This window comes from Tauraco erythrolophus, chromosome 14 (assembly GCF_009769465.1).
Source record: "Tauraco erythrolophus isolate bTauEry1 chromosome 14, bTauEry1.pri, whole genome shotgun sequence".
NCBI lineage: Eukaryota > Metazoa > Chordata > Aves > Musophagiformes > Musophagidae > Tauraco > Tauraco erythrolophus.
The window spans coordinates 8,699,834-8,716,562 of NC_141478.1; the positions used below are offsets into that span (position 1 = coordinate 8,699,834).

The 16,729-nt window shown below is 54.8% G+C and overlaps 1 protein-coding gene across 6 annotated transcripts in view; it reads right to left on the reverse strand.

The window, feature by feature from the left end:
• NTRK3 (neurotrophic receptor tyrosine kinase 3) overlaps window positions 1-14,534 on the reverse strand; it is a 209,968-nt gene extending 195,434 nt beyond the window's left edge. For 5 of the 6 annotated variants that reach the window (XM_086619989.1, XM_086619988.1, XM_086619986.1 and 2 more), the window contains exon 1: window positions 14,131-14,378. In XM_086619989.1, the coding sequence (XP_086476115.1) occupies window positions 14,131-14,378 (248 nt within the window). Of the gene's footprint in view, window positions 1-14,130; window positions 14,379-14,502 lie in introns of those variants that run through there. The other variant, XM_086619990.1, reaches the window with a different exon arrangement.
• Between the last annotated feature and the right edge of the window lie 2,195 nt (window positions 14,535-16,729).

Sequence of the window (16,729 nt, forward strand, 5' to 3'; positions counted from 1 at the left end):
CAGCCTCCAGAGAGAGGTCAGGAAGGGCTGTGCTCCCCTGCCCTGAGCTGGCACCCCAGCATCCCACTCATACCTCGGGGATTTGGGGCACCTGGAAAGGCACATCATAATGCACTCGGATCTCCTGCAGTGTTTTCCTCCACAGGGAGCCAAGTAGAAGTGTCGAAACACTGCGTGCACACAGCAACTTTGCAGACAGTGCCGTTCCAAAACGCTCCGGTGACCCCATCCTGACTCTGACTGTGCATCTTCTGCTGTGTGTTCCACTGACCTCGGCAGGAGAGCGGCAGAGCTGCTCCCGGATTTCAGGGTAATGCTCGCTCCTGCTCATTAGGAGGAAAAAGGCAGCTCTGGCTGAGCATAATCGGTTTCTGCTTACTAAGTCCTTGGACATAGCAAGGCTCAGTATTTGCACACCAAACATCCCCCAGCATCCCAGCCTCTCGTCTGGGTGCCTAGTGTGTGTGCACCCTTGGGAGACCCCAGCCATGGCAAAGCAGCAGTGCTACCAGCCCAGATTGAGGCCAAGCCACCCGCACGGGCCAAGCCATCAGCTCTAGCCACAGTCTTCCCCCAAAGGCACAAACACCTCCTCTTGCACACCCTGGCACAGCCCAGTGTGCCCAGGTCAAGCAGCAAGGCTGGACTTCTAGACATCGCAGCTCACAGCACTTGGCTTCCTGCATGTCCCCTGGGTCAGGTCTCTGCCAGACCCCTTGCCTCAGCTCCTACATGCTGTCCCAGCATCATCATAGGGGCAAAACAAAACCAGCAGTCATCCCAGCAACTCAGGGCTCAGAAACAGGGTACCAGCACCCAGCAGAAGCTCAGGTGATGGTTCTCCTTCACTACAGGAGGACCTCTTCTGCCCGCAGCCCCTTCTGCCCTCAGATAAGGGCATTGCAAAGCTAGGCTACAAGACAACCTCAAGCACTTGAGGGATAAATGGAGATTTTCTCTTTGCTCTAGCTATTTTTATATCTCAGAAACGTGCCCTGGGGGAGCAGCCTGCTCCAGGAGCCCTCCTGAGAGCTGGGACACCTGTGGCCAGGCGAAGGCTCCAGCAACACCCTCCGGTTTCCACCCAGTTGACTGGAGCCTAGGGGCTGAAGATAACAGCCCAGCCCTATCCTGCTTCCAGCACCAGGGTGACCCTCCCCACAGGCAGCCAGGCAGAACATCCTCCACCAGCTCCCACCATAAAGCGAGTCCCAGGGGAACTGTTGGGAAAGATTAACCAATCCTGGGGCAGCTGCCCTCCATCACCCCATCACAGCACCCTACAGCCCCCCCAGCACTCAGGATTTATGGCACAGGCAGCGAAAAGGGGGCTGGCAGCAGAAAACTGATGGGGACAGAAGATTTACAGGGGAGGGCCAGTTTCAGGGGAGGTGGAGGGAGGCAGAGGGTGATTTACAGGGTCAGCAGCAATTTACACAGCAGGTACCACCAAGGAGACAAAGATTTACAGGGGTGGGGGAGAAGTGATTTTATGGGTGTTTATTAAGAACCAAGTGTCTCCTTCCCCGACCGCTGTGACCTGGGGAGGGGCACAGGAACAGATGGGTTTGCAATGAGCCTCCCCCTTGCTCTGCGCATCCCAGGCAGGCCAGCAGCAGGGACTCTCCCCATCCCAGCATGGCTGTAGTTGGCTTCTGCTTGGCCACAGCACCTTCAGGGTCATTTCAGCACATCCCCGTCCTGCCGCTGGCCCAAGGCAGTGCTCCAAGGCCAGGTTTATGGTCAGTCCCTCCAGAGAGGCTACAAATAGCAAATCCTCAGACATCTCCTGAAGCTGGATGCCCTTCATTCTGGTCAACCCCACAGTCCCTCCTCACCAGGGTCTGATCCAGCCCACGTGCTGGCAATGAGGCAGAGTTTCTCCTGATGCCCAGGCTCCTTGCCTCTACTGGGATAGGGCTGCTAGGCAGGCCACAGGCAGGCAGGGGTTCCAGTCTGTCAGGAGCGAGTAAGGAAACCCTGCCACCCCCAGCCCTTCCCTGCCACTGCTCCCCATCGGTGGCACAAGCCGAAGGTTGCCTACACAGAAGCAATGTTTGCAACACATCATGGCCTGGGAACCAAAAATTCAGCCATGCCAGCAGGACAATGCCTCTAGATGACATGCCAACCCACATCTTAACTGTTCCTACACTTACTCCCCAAAGAGACACCAGGTTTGGTTTGCAATACAAAAAGTGGAGAGGTTGGTCCTAGAAGAGCCCAAGAAAGAGGGAATTCACTCAGATATTTTGTCTCGGTCTCATTCTCCAGACACATCCCAAATACCTTACTTTGCACCAGATACCAGGAGACCACATGCTTAACAAGTGCAATCCCTGCAGGGACACCCAATTTCTTGCAGCACTGGGGTGCAATGGGACCAGGTGCCACTAGCAGAGGGAAGGAAGAGGAAGGGCTCCAAACATTGACCACAGACACCTACGAAAGCATCAAGCACTGCCCAACTCCAGTACAGCATAAACACAATAAAAATAAAGTTGTGAGCAGCCTACCCAAGGCAAGAGAAGAAGTTTCTTGCTATCAGCTCAGAGAGACGGCAGCTTTGTCATGCAGATGGGTTACAAGTCATACCAGGCAACATCCCAACACATAAGAGCCCGGATAACGTCCCATCGCTCGTAGGTGAGGGCTTGCTCCTGGCACAGCCCAGTAGATCCCACAGCTCCTCAGCACAGAAACAGACATACACCAGCACCTGGGCAGCATCCCAAGCAATCTGGTTCTCTTCTCCACCTAAAACTTCCAGGAGAGGCACGATAGCAGCATCCAACCCCAACAACATACCCAAATATCTTCACCTGAGCCACAGGCAGCAGCAACACCATTGCCCCCACCCCTCTACCCTGAAGTTTGACTAAAGCTCAGGAGTATCTTTGCTTTTATAAATCTCTGCCTTTTAATGATGGCTTCAAGGCTCAGAGAAAAAAAGGCCCATTAAACTCACTGAATAAGTTAATGGGGCAGAGAGAATCCATTTCAAAGCCACCCCAGGCTATTTTCCTCTGGAGCTAAAGCCTGAATAAGCAAAAAGGAAAAATTAAAACTGTACAGTGCTTTGCCAATAAATAACCCCCAGTGTAATCCGCTACCAGGCAGGCCTCCATTTGCAGAGATAATAGGATGCAGATCAGTTGCAAACCACCTCCCCTTGCAGAGACCACCACCTTTTGATTGCAATTAGCTGTGCCACGGTAGGAACCTCCATCTCCTGCCTGTCCCCTTCCACCTGCCTGGGCAGGAGGGGGATGGCATATCCTGCAGAGAATTACCTAAACCCAGCACTTGGCTCTGCAATTCCCCAACATCCATGCTCTGAGCACATATCCCTACTTTTCTGCCTCTTTTTTCCCCAGCCCTCCTGTCTGTTCACGCCCCTTCCACCCTGTCTTCTCCTCCTCCTTCACCAGCATCACTGTGAGTTGTCCCTTGCCCATGAATGAGAGCCCCCACACAGCTGCTCCTCACCAAACACTTAAACAAGTGCATGTCCCAGAGAGGGGAAATAAAACAACAAAAAAAAAAATCTCTGTTTGTAAATGTTGATCCCACTAGACACAGTTTGTTTACTATTTAATATTTAAAGATGCTAATTAAGTCTCTGAATAAATAAATCTATGTTACCCATTACTTTTGGAAGTCAGGAATCCTTCCCCCAGGGCCAGGGCAGCCTGGAGCACGCTGGGTGCTGGGCAACCAACATGGGGCTGGGAACAAGCCTGAGGATCCCACCACCATCCTTCCTGGAAGAGAGAACTTATGTGCAACACGAAGCAACACCAGGCACAGCTCAGGCTGTGGACATCGGGAACTTTGGCCATTAAGACCCAGAGGAAAATGCAGGCAGGGCAAGGCACAGAGAGGATTTCCAGGCAGACTTGCCCAAAGCAACACCTCCTGGCCCCAAGATGGGCTCTCAGCTGCAACCGAGCCAAGGTTTGTGGATTTGCTTCCAAGGGCCAGAGGATCAACCCACAAAGTGATTGGGGGGCACAGACAGGCACCAACACAGCACGGCAGTCCATCACCGAGCAGGCACCCATCTGCCTCCCAGAGCCAGGGCAGGAAACCCCCACAGCTTCGTACCTGTGAGCATCCCAGCTTCAGCTCCTTGTCCCAAAACCACCACTGCAGCATCTTGTGGGGAGCACTGTGACTGCCTGCCTTCCTCACCCCAAAACCCTAACATCCCTCAATGCCCACACCTCAATCCTGACACTTCTTCAACCTCATTAGGCTCTGCCTCTCCTAAATCTGGTCCAGCTGTACCCTGCACCTCACCATTAACCCCTGGGGTGCCAGACTCACAGAGCTCCCTGCTGTGCATGCTCCCTTCCTGCCCAGCCGTCATTCCTGTGCCACATCAGAGCCCTGGAGGCACTCCCTGAGCTTGGGTTCTGCTCTGATGCTCCCCAGGACACCCTCCAGCATCTGCCCTGGCCCGAAGTGAGGGGCATGGCACTTGCCAAAAGAGCACCAGGCTGCTGCCCTGGCCACTCTGCCCTCCCCACTGCAGAGCCTGGGACAGCCCAGGAGAAAGCTGCCACTACAGATATGTCCAGAGCCCAGGTGAGGCTCAAACTAGGAAACAGTAACACTCAGCTTCTCTGAACTGGCACAAGAAGAGCCCCAGAAGGGCAAGGATGCTCTCCACAGGCTGGGGAGCTGGGAATACGCAGCATTACTTGACCCCATGCCCACTGAACTTTGCTTGCTCCCTAGAGTGCTCAGCAGCAGCCACTGAGTGACTCCATGGCTTTCAGCTCACTTTTCCTGGGATATATTTTGGCTGGGAGAGCAAAGGCAAGGCAGGAGACTGCCAAAACCAGGATTCACATCATTATCCCAGAAGCACCCAGTCACATCCCAGAGGCAAGAGGTTTGGGGGACAAGAGAAATCTTTCCAGCCACACAAGTCGGAGCTCCCCAGCAGCAATCCCATCTCTACCAGATGGACACTAAGGATGCCCAAGCTGGTCTTGCCTATCTGGGTTAGAAGCAGGCAGGAGGAGGGCTGTGGTCCAGGACAAGGACAGGGAGCCCAAGGGAGCGTTTGCACAGCTGGATCACAGACCAGAGAGTCAGAACTCTGGTTCCCAGTCCAGGTCACTGCAGAGCATTTCCATGGAGAGCATGGGATGGGGGATAAGGCCAGGGCTGCTCCAGGAGCAGAAGGAAGGTCAGCAGCTGGAGGCACCTAGGCTCTCCTCCATACAGCTTCATGTCCCTGCAGGGTCAGGAGTTGGAGCCTGGCATCACTGCAGCTCAGCTGAGCACTTGTGTTCCTAATTTATCCTGGCAAAACCCTGAGCACACAGAGTCCTCAGCAGCACCCAGATTCCCAGCATCTGTTTGAGCATTTCCACATTGACATTTCCTAGTGGGAACCACCTGGGGAGAGCTAGTAAAGAGACAGCCTTCCACAACCCAGGAGGGACAGAGACTTCACTATGCTCACATCTGCTCCTGCCCACTTCTCAGTCCCCCAGGGACAGTGCAGGACAGCCAGCAAAGGCACTGGTGCCCTATGCCCTCCCCGTCATGACAGAGCCCAGCACGAAACCATAGGAGAGCTGCAGGGAAGGATCTGCATGGGATGGCACCTGGGCTCAGTATTTTCTTGCATGATTCCCTGAAGCCCTGGGATCCCAAGGCCATTTAGCCATCACTGCAACAAGCACTGAAGTCAAGGACAAGCACCCAAGACACTCGTCTGTGCTATCACAACATCACATTCCCTTGGGAATCCTTCCCGACCTCTCTGCTTCACTGCTGGGACTTCTGTTTTTAATTAAACAAGCAGTTTTCCTTTCCACTTAGGCAGATAGAAGCTGGGAGAAGGTGGAGGTGATGGCACATGCTGGAGGTGGGGTATAGGATGGGGATAGTCACTAACAGGCTCTCATCTCCTACACTGGAGTGTTGGGTGGCAGCTGGAGGAAAGCTGGCTGCACACATGGTTCTGGCTTCTCCTTCAGCTTCCCAACTGCTACGTCACATGAAAACAAGCTAAAAAGACAGCACATTTTCCTGGTGCTGCTCTTCCAGGCAAGCAAGGGCCAGGTCTCACACCAAGGGTGACAGAGCAGGACCCCCAGCCCCATGGGGTCTGAAAATAGGGCAGTACATGGAGGATGGAGATGCACAAGGGAACATGGCTGGTGGAGGAGCCTTGCTAGCTAGGTACTGACTCCAGTGCAGCCTTCCAAGGAGAGCCCAGAGAGATTTTAATCTCCTTTTCTTCAAGTGAAATGAAGCCCAAGCCTCAAGCACTATCATTGCCCTAACCCACACCCATCACCCACTCCCCAGCACACATCCACCCCAACGCCATGATGCTGGAGACTCATTTGCTGTTGCATTGCAGGACCACTGGGTGTCACAGCCCTTCCACCATGCTGGCAGCACATGGCAATTGTGGGCAGGGAAATAACCAAGCCATTTTGGGCCCAGCTGCCAAGAACGAGATATCCTTCAGGAGCTGCACATGGAGGATGCCATAGGATCAAAACCAGCTTCCTACCACTGCCAGCTCTTTCCCCATCTCACACCAGGCTCTTCTCAGGCCTTCCATCTTGGGGAAGGGCACACAGCCTCTTTAGCCCTCCAACCTCCATTCAACCTCTGCAGCAGAGTTAATCAGAGAAGCAAAGAGCATAGAAGCTACCCCTGGAGGCTTCCAGAGACAGATCTCAGCCTGTGCCCTGTTGCTTCTACATCCAGGATTTCTCTGGGGACACTTCCTATGGATGTCAATACAACAGGACTGATGTAACAGCCTTGTTTATCCTCTCTCCATGCTTGGCCTCTCCTGAAATCCTGGCCAGTGCTGGGCTGCAGGGTGTCCATCCCCTTTCTGTTGCTTGCAGGCCAGCTGCACTGCTGCTCCGTGCCTCAACTTCTCTGTCAGTAAAACGGGTAGAGTTGTAAGGGGCTTCCTCACAGATCACACACAGCCTCAAACCAGACACAGCCAGCAGCACACCACCCCAATCAGACACCTCTTGCCCAGCACTTCAAACAGCCCAGAAACACCCACTCTGGTTGGGTCAACACCTTCCAAAAAACTGTGAACCACCTCAATTCACAGAGGGGCTGGGGCTGTATCTCTAGCGTGCACCAACCGCATCCTCCTGCCACAGCACAGAGCAGAAAGCCATGACCCAGCACCCAGCCAGGTCCCAGGGGACCATCTGACACCACGGGGTGTCCACCTGGGAGGCAAGTAGGAGCCCAGGACGGGAGTACGGCAGCACAGACACCCCGAAGCAAAGGCTCTTCTCCCGCACGGCATCCGGCAGCACGACAGCGAGCGGCGACTTGACCCCTCAGCCCCAGCAGCCCCCGGCTGCTCCCGCACCAGTCCCGGTGCCCCCGGCCGAGCCAGCGCAGCCCGGAGCCGGGCTGTGTCCCGCTGCCGCTTGCCCTCTAGCGGCACAGCGGCCGTCGAACGGGGGAAAGAGCGGATGATGAGCTGGGGAGGAGCCGAGCAGAGGGTGCCCGGGGCTGAGCCCGGCTCCGGCTGCCCCAGAGGGGCACCGGGCAGCGGCTCGGTTGGGGCTGGGGGTTACGGCACATCCACCGAGTTGCTCGTTTGCGAGGGCTCCCGCACAAATAGCCTCTGTCCGGAGCAGCTTCGCAACGCTGGGAGGCGACGGGGGGAATAATCTGGCACTGCCGTGGTCCCGGTGCCCCTGTGCACAGTCCTCCAAGAGCTGAAGCGTGGCCTGGGGAGAGCAGGGCTGCTGCTCCCCATCTCTTCATGTGGGATGCAAAGTGCCTGCAGCATCCAGCCACCGTGCACGAGCAGCAGCTTCTGAGCAAGAACCTCAGTCCGCAGCACCGCCTCAGCAGGGGCTTCGCTGTGCACCCCCCAGAGGGGAGAGCAGCAGCATTTGGGGGAGAACAGAGCCCGCACACTGCTGTCAAACACACCTGCTCGGAAAGCACCTACACAATCTGCCAAAATCCCCACTGCAGGAAACCCAAATCTCAAAATTACTGCTATTGCACAGTGCCCAGTAAATAATACATGGAGTTACAAGCATTATTAACGCTCACTTTTGGAAGCCTGACAGGCTCAGAGGTTGGTTCTCTCCCCACTTGACTGCAGCCTCCCCCACTTGATGGGAATGCACCAAATCCAACCGTGAGCTCATGGGCAGCACTAAGCACGGGCACTGCACTGAGCAGGACAAACCAGTGTGCCAGGGTAGCGCTGGGCAGCATCGCTGAGCACAACCTACCTGCACAGCTCTCCAAAGGTGACCCCATGGGACATCCCATCTGTTTGAGGGGTTCACAGAAAGAACCCAGTACTGCTGGGTGTGTGGATGGCCGCAGGCCTTTGGGAGACCATGAGCAGCCTCATGCCAAAGCACGTGAAGGTGTCAGCTGATGGGGTAGAGCAGACCCAGAGAGCTTTCCCTAACTGAGCTCTACAAAAGCCCCTAGTCAGAGACAATACATCTCCAAGCCTCCAAGGGCAAGGTAGGTCCTCGCTCAGTCTCTTCCCCTCCACCTCTGCTTCTGCCTCCCATGAAACACCTATCCTAGACCCGACGTATCCCCATCTCACCTCTCCAAGCCCAGGGAGACAAACCATCAGGCAGAGCTGACCTTCCCAAACCCTGCAGGACATGAGGGTTAGGGCAATGACACATGCACTGTGAAGCCATCTGGGTCACCAGCTCCTCCTGTCAAGGCAGCAGCTCAGACCCCACATTCATCTCAGAAAATCCCTGGGAAGTCCTGATAGGCACCCAAATTGTCTCCTCCCTGGATAAATGCCTGGTATGGGCCATGAGCAGAGCCAGGCAATGCAAACATGGCTGGGAAGGACTTGGGCACCTCAGTGGGATCAGGCCCAAGAGGGGTAGAAACACCAGCAGACTCTGGCATGAAAAGGCAGGTGACTCAACCCAGCAGGAATCCTGTATGCCAGTCAAACCAGGGCTGTAACCCTCAGGTGCCCAATGTCCTCTGCTCAGTGCTAGCTCAGCTGCTGCTGGGAAATCAGAGCTGAGACCTGGCCCTGACAGCCAGATCCTCGAAAAAACACCTTTTATACCACATCTACCCCCGATCCTTCTTCTCTGCCCCCACACATAGCCTGGAGGACTGCAAAAGTATGGGAGGCCCCAGATACCACCCATGCCAGACAAGTGCCTCCTTCTAGGACTGGTCAGCAGGTAGAAAGGCCGTAAGAGCAGGGCAAGGAGCCAGCAGCCAGTCCAGGGGACACACTGAGCCCTGGGTGTCCCTGGTGCAAGTTTAGCTGCTGTGGTCCATGGGGCAGCACTCACCATGGCCTCAATCCCCTGATGCAAAGGGGACAATATGAGGACAGTCAGGACCAGTGCTCCCAACTTAAGCCACCTCTAGAACTTCAAGGCCATATCCCAGCCCACCTCCTTATCCCAAACATCTCTGCAACCTCTTCTGTCCTCACAGCCTCACGCTGCACCCACCTCTCCCTTCTTAACATGCCCCAGGACAGCCACACTGCACAAACGAGAGCCCTGCAAAACAAACCTGGATTGAATTAGGAACCTTTGGAATGATCTCTGCAGCAGTCAAAGCCTTCAGGACCAGATGATGAGAGGAAGGACAGGATAGGAGGCTTTGGGAACACAGAGCCCTTCGTCTCCAGAGAGCAGCAGCACACAAGGCACACTGGGAACGCTGTGGCTGGTTCACAGAGGGGGCAAAAAGTTTTTGCCCTGTTGCCTGAAGCAGAGCCATCACCAGCTTGAGCATCACAGAAACCCCATTAACAGCTGCTTGGGAGCGAGTTCTGCTCCTCTCAACCCTTCCAGGCAGATGCCTGCCCTTTCTTTCTTCCCTCCTTCCCGGATGCAGATATACGTGGGCATCAGCAATGCCTCAGCACTCCCCACGCCGGCAGTGATGGGGTGCTGCCACTCTGCACACTCCCTCGCTCTCCCCCACGCCACGTGCTCCCACGCAGCGCGTGGGGGCTGTGCTGCCGCTCGCCCCCCACAGCACCCAGCTCTGACACGACTCTGCCACCCCCAGCCAGGCCCACGGGGTGGAGTGGATGCTGCCGTGGGCTGGTGGGACAGCCCAGCAGGAAAGGATGGGATTGCTCTTCTTGTCCATGGGGACAAAACGCTTCCTCTCAGCCCTGTGAGTCCCCAAAATTCTGCATCCCACCCACAGTGCTCTGCAACAACCCACCATTTGAGTTGCTCTGAATTCATCTCACCCAGTTAAAGGCAGCTACAAGCTGCACAAATAAACCTGCAAACCCACCTGTTGGGGTATTTTATTGTAAGAAACCCTGTTCTCCCTGGGGAGGGTGGGTGAGAGATCAAGGCTTTATATACCAGCAACATCTCCCCACCTCAAGGGAGCCCAGGGGTGACAAACACAGGCCACCACCGCCTGCCTGGCAGCATCTCCGCAGTGCCATAGCAACAGCTGAGAAGTAGGGAGGCCCAGATGGCAAACTCCTCCGTCCGTCCTTCCCCACGCGCCATGCCGGCGCACACAGGCACTGCCCACGCTGCCAGAAGGGTAACTCCCCGGCACCTCGACACGCAGCAACACAGGCGAGCCCAGCCACCCCATGTGCCAGCCAGACTTCCCGCAGTGCCATGGATGGCGTCCCCAGAACTGAAGTTCTCCTTGTACATATGGTCTTTTTAGGGGGGTGGGGGTCTTGCAAAGGATGGGACCCTTGGCAGCTCTCACAGGGATTTCCATGTGCAGAGCCACATTCCCAAGGATGCAATTTGAAGTTGGACACATTTCTGGGCAGGCTGGGAAAGGGCAGAGGGACAAGCAGCCAACACAACCTCCTCCTCCATCTCAGGGCAAGGACCTCCTGCCCTTTCCCTGCTTCACCATTAGCCTGGCACCACCTGGATTGGCATGAAGGTCATGTGCCACCATCCCCCCAGTCCAGCTGGAGTAGGAGCTACCTAGCCCTGGCCACAGCTGCTCTGCTCTCCCTGAAAAGAAGGAGGATGGTGGGAAATCAAAAGCAGCAGCCATTAGAACAAAGGCCATTCATTGAGGGGTGCAACAGGAGGCTTGATGATGCGATACCACACTGCGGGCACCCACGAGGCTGGCCCATCCTGCCAGCCTCCATGGGTAGCGCTGCAGGCTGGGTGGCTCCTGTCCTCCTTCTGTCAACCTTGCCTCGGGAGTCTCATCTGTCACTGAGATGTGAAATAACCCAAAGCTCCTGATAACCTGGCCCCTGATGCTTGGGGGACCTGCCTGGGTGGGGTAGGCTGTAACGGAGGGGCCTCTGCCCTGGCTCAACAGGGTAAGATGGACAAGCCCACCAAGCCAGCTCACACTGCTTGCTCTCTCCAGTTCTCAGAAAGGGCCCTGGCAGCCTTTCATCAGCACCACCCAAGCTCAGATTGCCAAGCTGAGCTTGTCTTTTGGGCACAAATAAGGCCCCACTTGGCCCCAGGGTGGTTTCACTGCCCCATATCCCACCACCTTGCTCCATCCTGCTGCTAGCAAAGAGACCACCACCTCTTCCAGGGCCTGTAGGGAGGACTTCACTGGAGCATCATATCCTCCCAGCCGCAGAGACAGGGCAAAGCCCCCCATTCACCCCCCAGCCCAGTGCACCAAAGCGCCTTCACCCACTCACTGCCCACAAACAAGGCAAAATGCCTAAAGCAGCCAAGCCCTCAGCACGCATGGCGAGCAGGGGCAGCACTGTTCAGTGCCCAGCTGAATCAGATCCGCGTGCTGGGAATGATTCAGCGACAACCAGGCTGGGCTTGGATGCACCCCTCGCCCCAGCACCCATGATGTGGGTGGTGGCAAGGAGAGGCCTGGCATCAACCAGGAAGGGTGCAGGACCTGATGCTTCCTACACAAGAGCAGGAACATAGGTTCAATCCTGGCTCCCAGCAGTGACTCCTTTGCTAGGAAGCAGCTCCACCACCCAAATCATCCCTCTGCTCCCATAAGCATCCTCTACAAACCACTCCTGTCTTCCCAGTGAGCACATATCTCCGGGGAAAGTTTTCACTTGTGCTCAGTCTCAGCCCCTCACAGCATTTTGGGATTCACCCCAGATCTACACCTCGGCCTCCAAGCCCAGGGATGAAGGCATGGAGCCAGCAGCAATGCAGGAGGAGAGGGAACGCGTTTCGCTAGCAGTAGAGCAGAGGCATCTACAGCATCCAGCAAAAATTGGCACCTTCTCCTCCTTCCCCAACTTCAGAAAAGCTCCTGTCCAAAAAAAATACCAAACATCTCTGTTTCTAGAGTTGTTCGGGTTTTTAATATTTTTTTTTGCCCCTCTCCTTGTTCTGGACTGCTTATCAGTATTTTTCCGTTTCAAAGCAGTAAAGAGATTTTCTGGTTACAAAGGACTCCTGTAACACTACCTCTCGCAGCAGTTGAGATGTCTGTGTGCATCTGACAACGCACGCTTGCTCACGCTGGCAGCTTCCAAACCCTTTGCAGCCTTTCCCGCTGCTCTGCATCCCTCAAAGGGTTAAAACCAAACCACAACAAACAGCAAGCAGAGGGGGAAAAAAAAAAACAACAAAACCAAAACAAGAGTTTCTGTCTTCCCCAGCATCATCCACATCCCTCCAGCATCGCAGAGAAAACGCTCCAGCACCGCAGCGTAGAGTAATATGGGGCAATTGGAAGGGGAGCGTTGTTTTAGTTTCCCCTCCTTACTTTTTCCATTCCTGCCGGATTGGCAGAGGTTTGCTGGGGAGGTGAGGGCAGGACTGGGGGTTCAGGGTCAGCAGTATCTGCTGAAAACCTGCTCGGGCATCTCATGAACCTGTACAGCAAAGCGGGGAAAGCGGCTCCCGTCATCAGGCGACAAGCAGAGCTGCCCAAGAGGCACAGCGATTACTCCGTGGCTTTGCTGCAATTGCACTGGGACCAAAGCAAACAGCCTCGAGAAGAGACCCAGCAAAGCCCTCTCCCTCCCTGCAACTGTGCGACCGAGGTGGAGAGAAAAATAAATAAATAACCAACCCTCCATTACTCATTTCAAACCTTGCTGCATTTAACTGCCAGAATAAAGGATTCCACCTCTTCTCTGCTCAACTCCCACCGGCAACTTGCTCTGGGGGGCTACATTTCCCTAAATGCTCACATTTCAATTAGCATTAGAATAATGAAATGGCTCAGAGTTCATCTCACCCAAAAACGTACTGGAAAATACAGAACGGAGATTGGAAGCGATGAGGATTTTTTTTTTCTTTTTTTTCCCGCACACACACACAGCAGGATGGATTCAGGAGAAGGAAATATATTCTTTTCTCGACTCCACGCTGATGAGATTAACATGGGCTTTGCTAACCGCCTCTCCAAACAAGGATAATGCAACTTCAAGTTGATTTTCCAGATAAACAAGCATGCAAACAAACGCAAAGTGCTCAACTAAAAATATCTCCCTTGCTCCGATGCTTCTCCCCACCGCCACCACCCCGAGCCGAAAACACACAAATTCTATCGCACCATCACGGCGAGTTGCAAAATTACAACAACGCGAGTTAAATCAGCTACTTAAGGGACATCTCATTGTCCTTTTTTTCTTTCTTTCTTTTCTTCCCCTTAAAAAGGCGAAACCGCAGATCCCCAGACACACTCAGCCAGGGCAGGGAAGGGAGCATTTTCTGTTGTGAGGATGAAAAAAAATGACATTCTAATAGAATCCAAAGTCTTTAAAAAGAACGAGCAGCTCAGAACTTGCTTTTCTTGCCCAATTTGGGTATAAATGTAGCTCTGTGTGACTGTGGCGCTCCCCCCCGCCCTTCCAGAAGCAAACAGTTAAAGGAAGCAGCAGCTTTAGCATCTTTGCCTGCTGCTCTCCCTCCTGCTAAGGAATCAGATCTCATTTACTTTATTCCTCTTAAACCTTGGCCAAACTGTTGCTGGGCTTTTTTTTTTTTTTTTTTTTTTGAGTAGGGGGAGGGGAATGGGGTAAGGGGGGAAGCTGGATCTGCGTCCTCTGCTCGGGAAGCCGGGCTGAGCTCTGCCAAGCAGCGCAGCAATGCCGAGGGCACCTGAGCCCCGCACCGGCAGCCCAGCCCGCACCCGGGAGGGGACGGAGCCGCGGAGAGGGGAAGGGGGAACCCCACTTACATGGAAGTGATGTTCCTTGAGATGTCCGTGATATTGATGCTCGTGTTGCCATTGCTGCTGCCTGAATCCTGCCCTTCCAAGAGAGGGAAGAGGTTCCCATCATCCGGCTTCTTGCAATTGATGTCTGTCTTGCTGCAAAGACAATTAGCAGGGCAAGCCAGCACCGAAAGCAGATAGTCTCCCCAAATGCTCCAGAGCAAAAATACCCTCCAGAAAGTGCACTTGGTAGGGCAAAGAGAGACATCCATCTCCGATTGCTGCTTCTAAAAAGAGGAGGAGGAGGAAAGGGGGGATGGAGGGAGGGGAAGGGGGGGAAAAGGGGGAAGGAAACAAAGACAGAGGGAGGAAAAAAAAAAAAGAACACAACAAAACCTCAAGCGATCAGATGCAAAAATCCTCCAGCAGATGAAATCATGCTGGCAGCTGGCTCGGAGAGGCTGTAATTCCCGCTACGGTAGCGGCAGCGGCAGCGGGCGGGGATGCATGTTGGCCCGGCCGCCCTGCGCCCGCCGCCCGCCGCTCCCCGCCAGCCGCTCCGGAGGATTGCAACGGGAGGCTGGGGAGGCAGCCCGGGGAAATAAATAAATAACCAAAACGGTGCGAAAGTCACCAAGTCCCACCTACTGGGCAGAATTAAAATTGACACACCTGCAAAAAAAACACACAGAGGGAGAGGAGGGGGCGACCTCCTCTTCCCATCGCTTCCCTCCCCCCCCGGCCTGGCCAGCCCTGCTGCGGCGGGCACAAAAAGCAGGGGAAGGGGAGGAGAAGGAGAAGGAGGAGGAGGAAGGGTTGCAAAGCGAGCCGGGCTCTGCAATAAAAAGGATTCCCCACCCCCCTCCCTCTCCGCTAAAATCAATCCAGGGGAGGGAGGGGGGGAAAACCCACCCCAGCACTGCCGGAGCCCCAGCTCAGCCCCGCCAGCAGAAGAAAAGTTGCAGCTGGGGTTAAATTTGTGCTGGGGGGAGAGGAGAGGGGCTTTGGCTCGGCTCCTGCTTTCTCAGGCTCTTTCGTCTTTTGGAAGAGGACGATGCTGCCTTTCGCTTGGTTGTTGGGTGGGTTCTCCCCCCCCAGCAATCCGGATACAAGGGTGGAGAGGAAAAAGATTAAACTGAACTGGAAGAGAATAAAAGCCAGTGTGGATTACACCAATTTAATTTTTTTTTTTTTCCTTTAGAGGATCTTAGCGAGAGGCAGATCAGACGGCTGGGTGGGAAAAAAAGCGACTGGAGAGCACCCAGGAAGGACTTTCTAGAAAAGACACACACGCGCACACATGCCCCCCCGCCTCCAAAATGCAACGGGGGACTCAGCCGGCTGCCGGGAAGTGCAAGTAGGAGCACCCAGGGTCGGGGCTCCCGTCCTCCCTCCCCTGGCTTCCCCTTTTCCCCCTGCAGCAGATTCTGCAATCAGACATGCAAAAAAAAAAAAAAAAAAAAAAATCCTGAAAGAGGAAGAGTGAAGTGTTGAAAAGGCTGAGCTCAGAGCGCCGAAATGGCATCAGGAGAGCAGTGAGTGCGAGCTGAACAGCAGAGCGAATTAAGATGCATGGTGCATTTTTGGCAAGCACAAACCCAAGCAGATCAGAGCTCTGCTTAATTTGCTCGGCTTTTCTACAGCGCTTTTCTGCGTGCCTTGCCCCCCGTGTCCCGTCCCCCCCCTCCACCAGTTTCATGTCTCTGCTCCTCCGCACAGAGACACAGCGATAAAGGGACGGTGCTGCAGGCAGGAGCACGAGTGAAGGGAGCGATTACAGGTGTAGGACTCCAAATATTTCAAGGGTCTGCTTCTGCCAGGCACGGGGCTTTGCACAGGGAGGAGAGACAGAGGGATCTATGCACGGGCTGAGCCAGCATCTCCCTGCTCTGCTCTGCGCCCCGAATCGTCCTAGTCCAAGAGGCAACAGGATTTTGAGGAAAAAATAAGGGGGAGAGGGAAAAGAAAAAAAAAAAAAAAAAAGGCAGCTGCAGGGAGGATTTGCAACTGCAATTCGTGCACCTATACCCCTCGGCGGCGAGCAAGCCATGCTCACAGGGAGCCCGTCCCAGTAGGACACGAGCAGGGCTCACACTTGGGCAACTCCTCCCCCATCGCTGCACAGATACATCACAGGCCTGGGAACAGAGCAAAGCACAAGGGGCTGCACATACCTGGGCATTAGTCCTGCTCGCATAGGGGCTTCTGGGGTCCCAGGCAGCTTTGCTGGAGCTCCCCAAGGGAAGTGGGGGCATTCATCTAGTGAATAAATACCAAGGTGGGAGGGCTGGTTTCTCGCTGAACCCCACCTGCTTGCAAATTATTGAAGTGAAACACCTGGATGCAGAAAGGTCACTGAAGCACCTGGCACTGCAAGGAAGAGGAGCACAGGGGGGTTGGTGGGTGTTCTCCCCCCATGAGGAGCAGCTCCCATTCCCAGGCACATATACGGAGGCTGCAGCTGGAAAGGCACCAGAGGGGAAAACGCCCAGGCAATTTTTGTTCCCTGCCTCAGTTTCCCCACCCGTCTCAGAGAGATGCCATTCTTCTGGCTCAGCACTGTGACTGGGCTGGAGGAGGCAGTGATAGAGGGCACAATGCGATATCCCCCTGCACGTGGGGA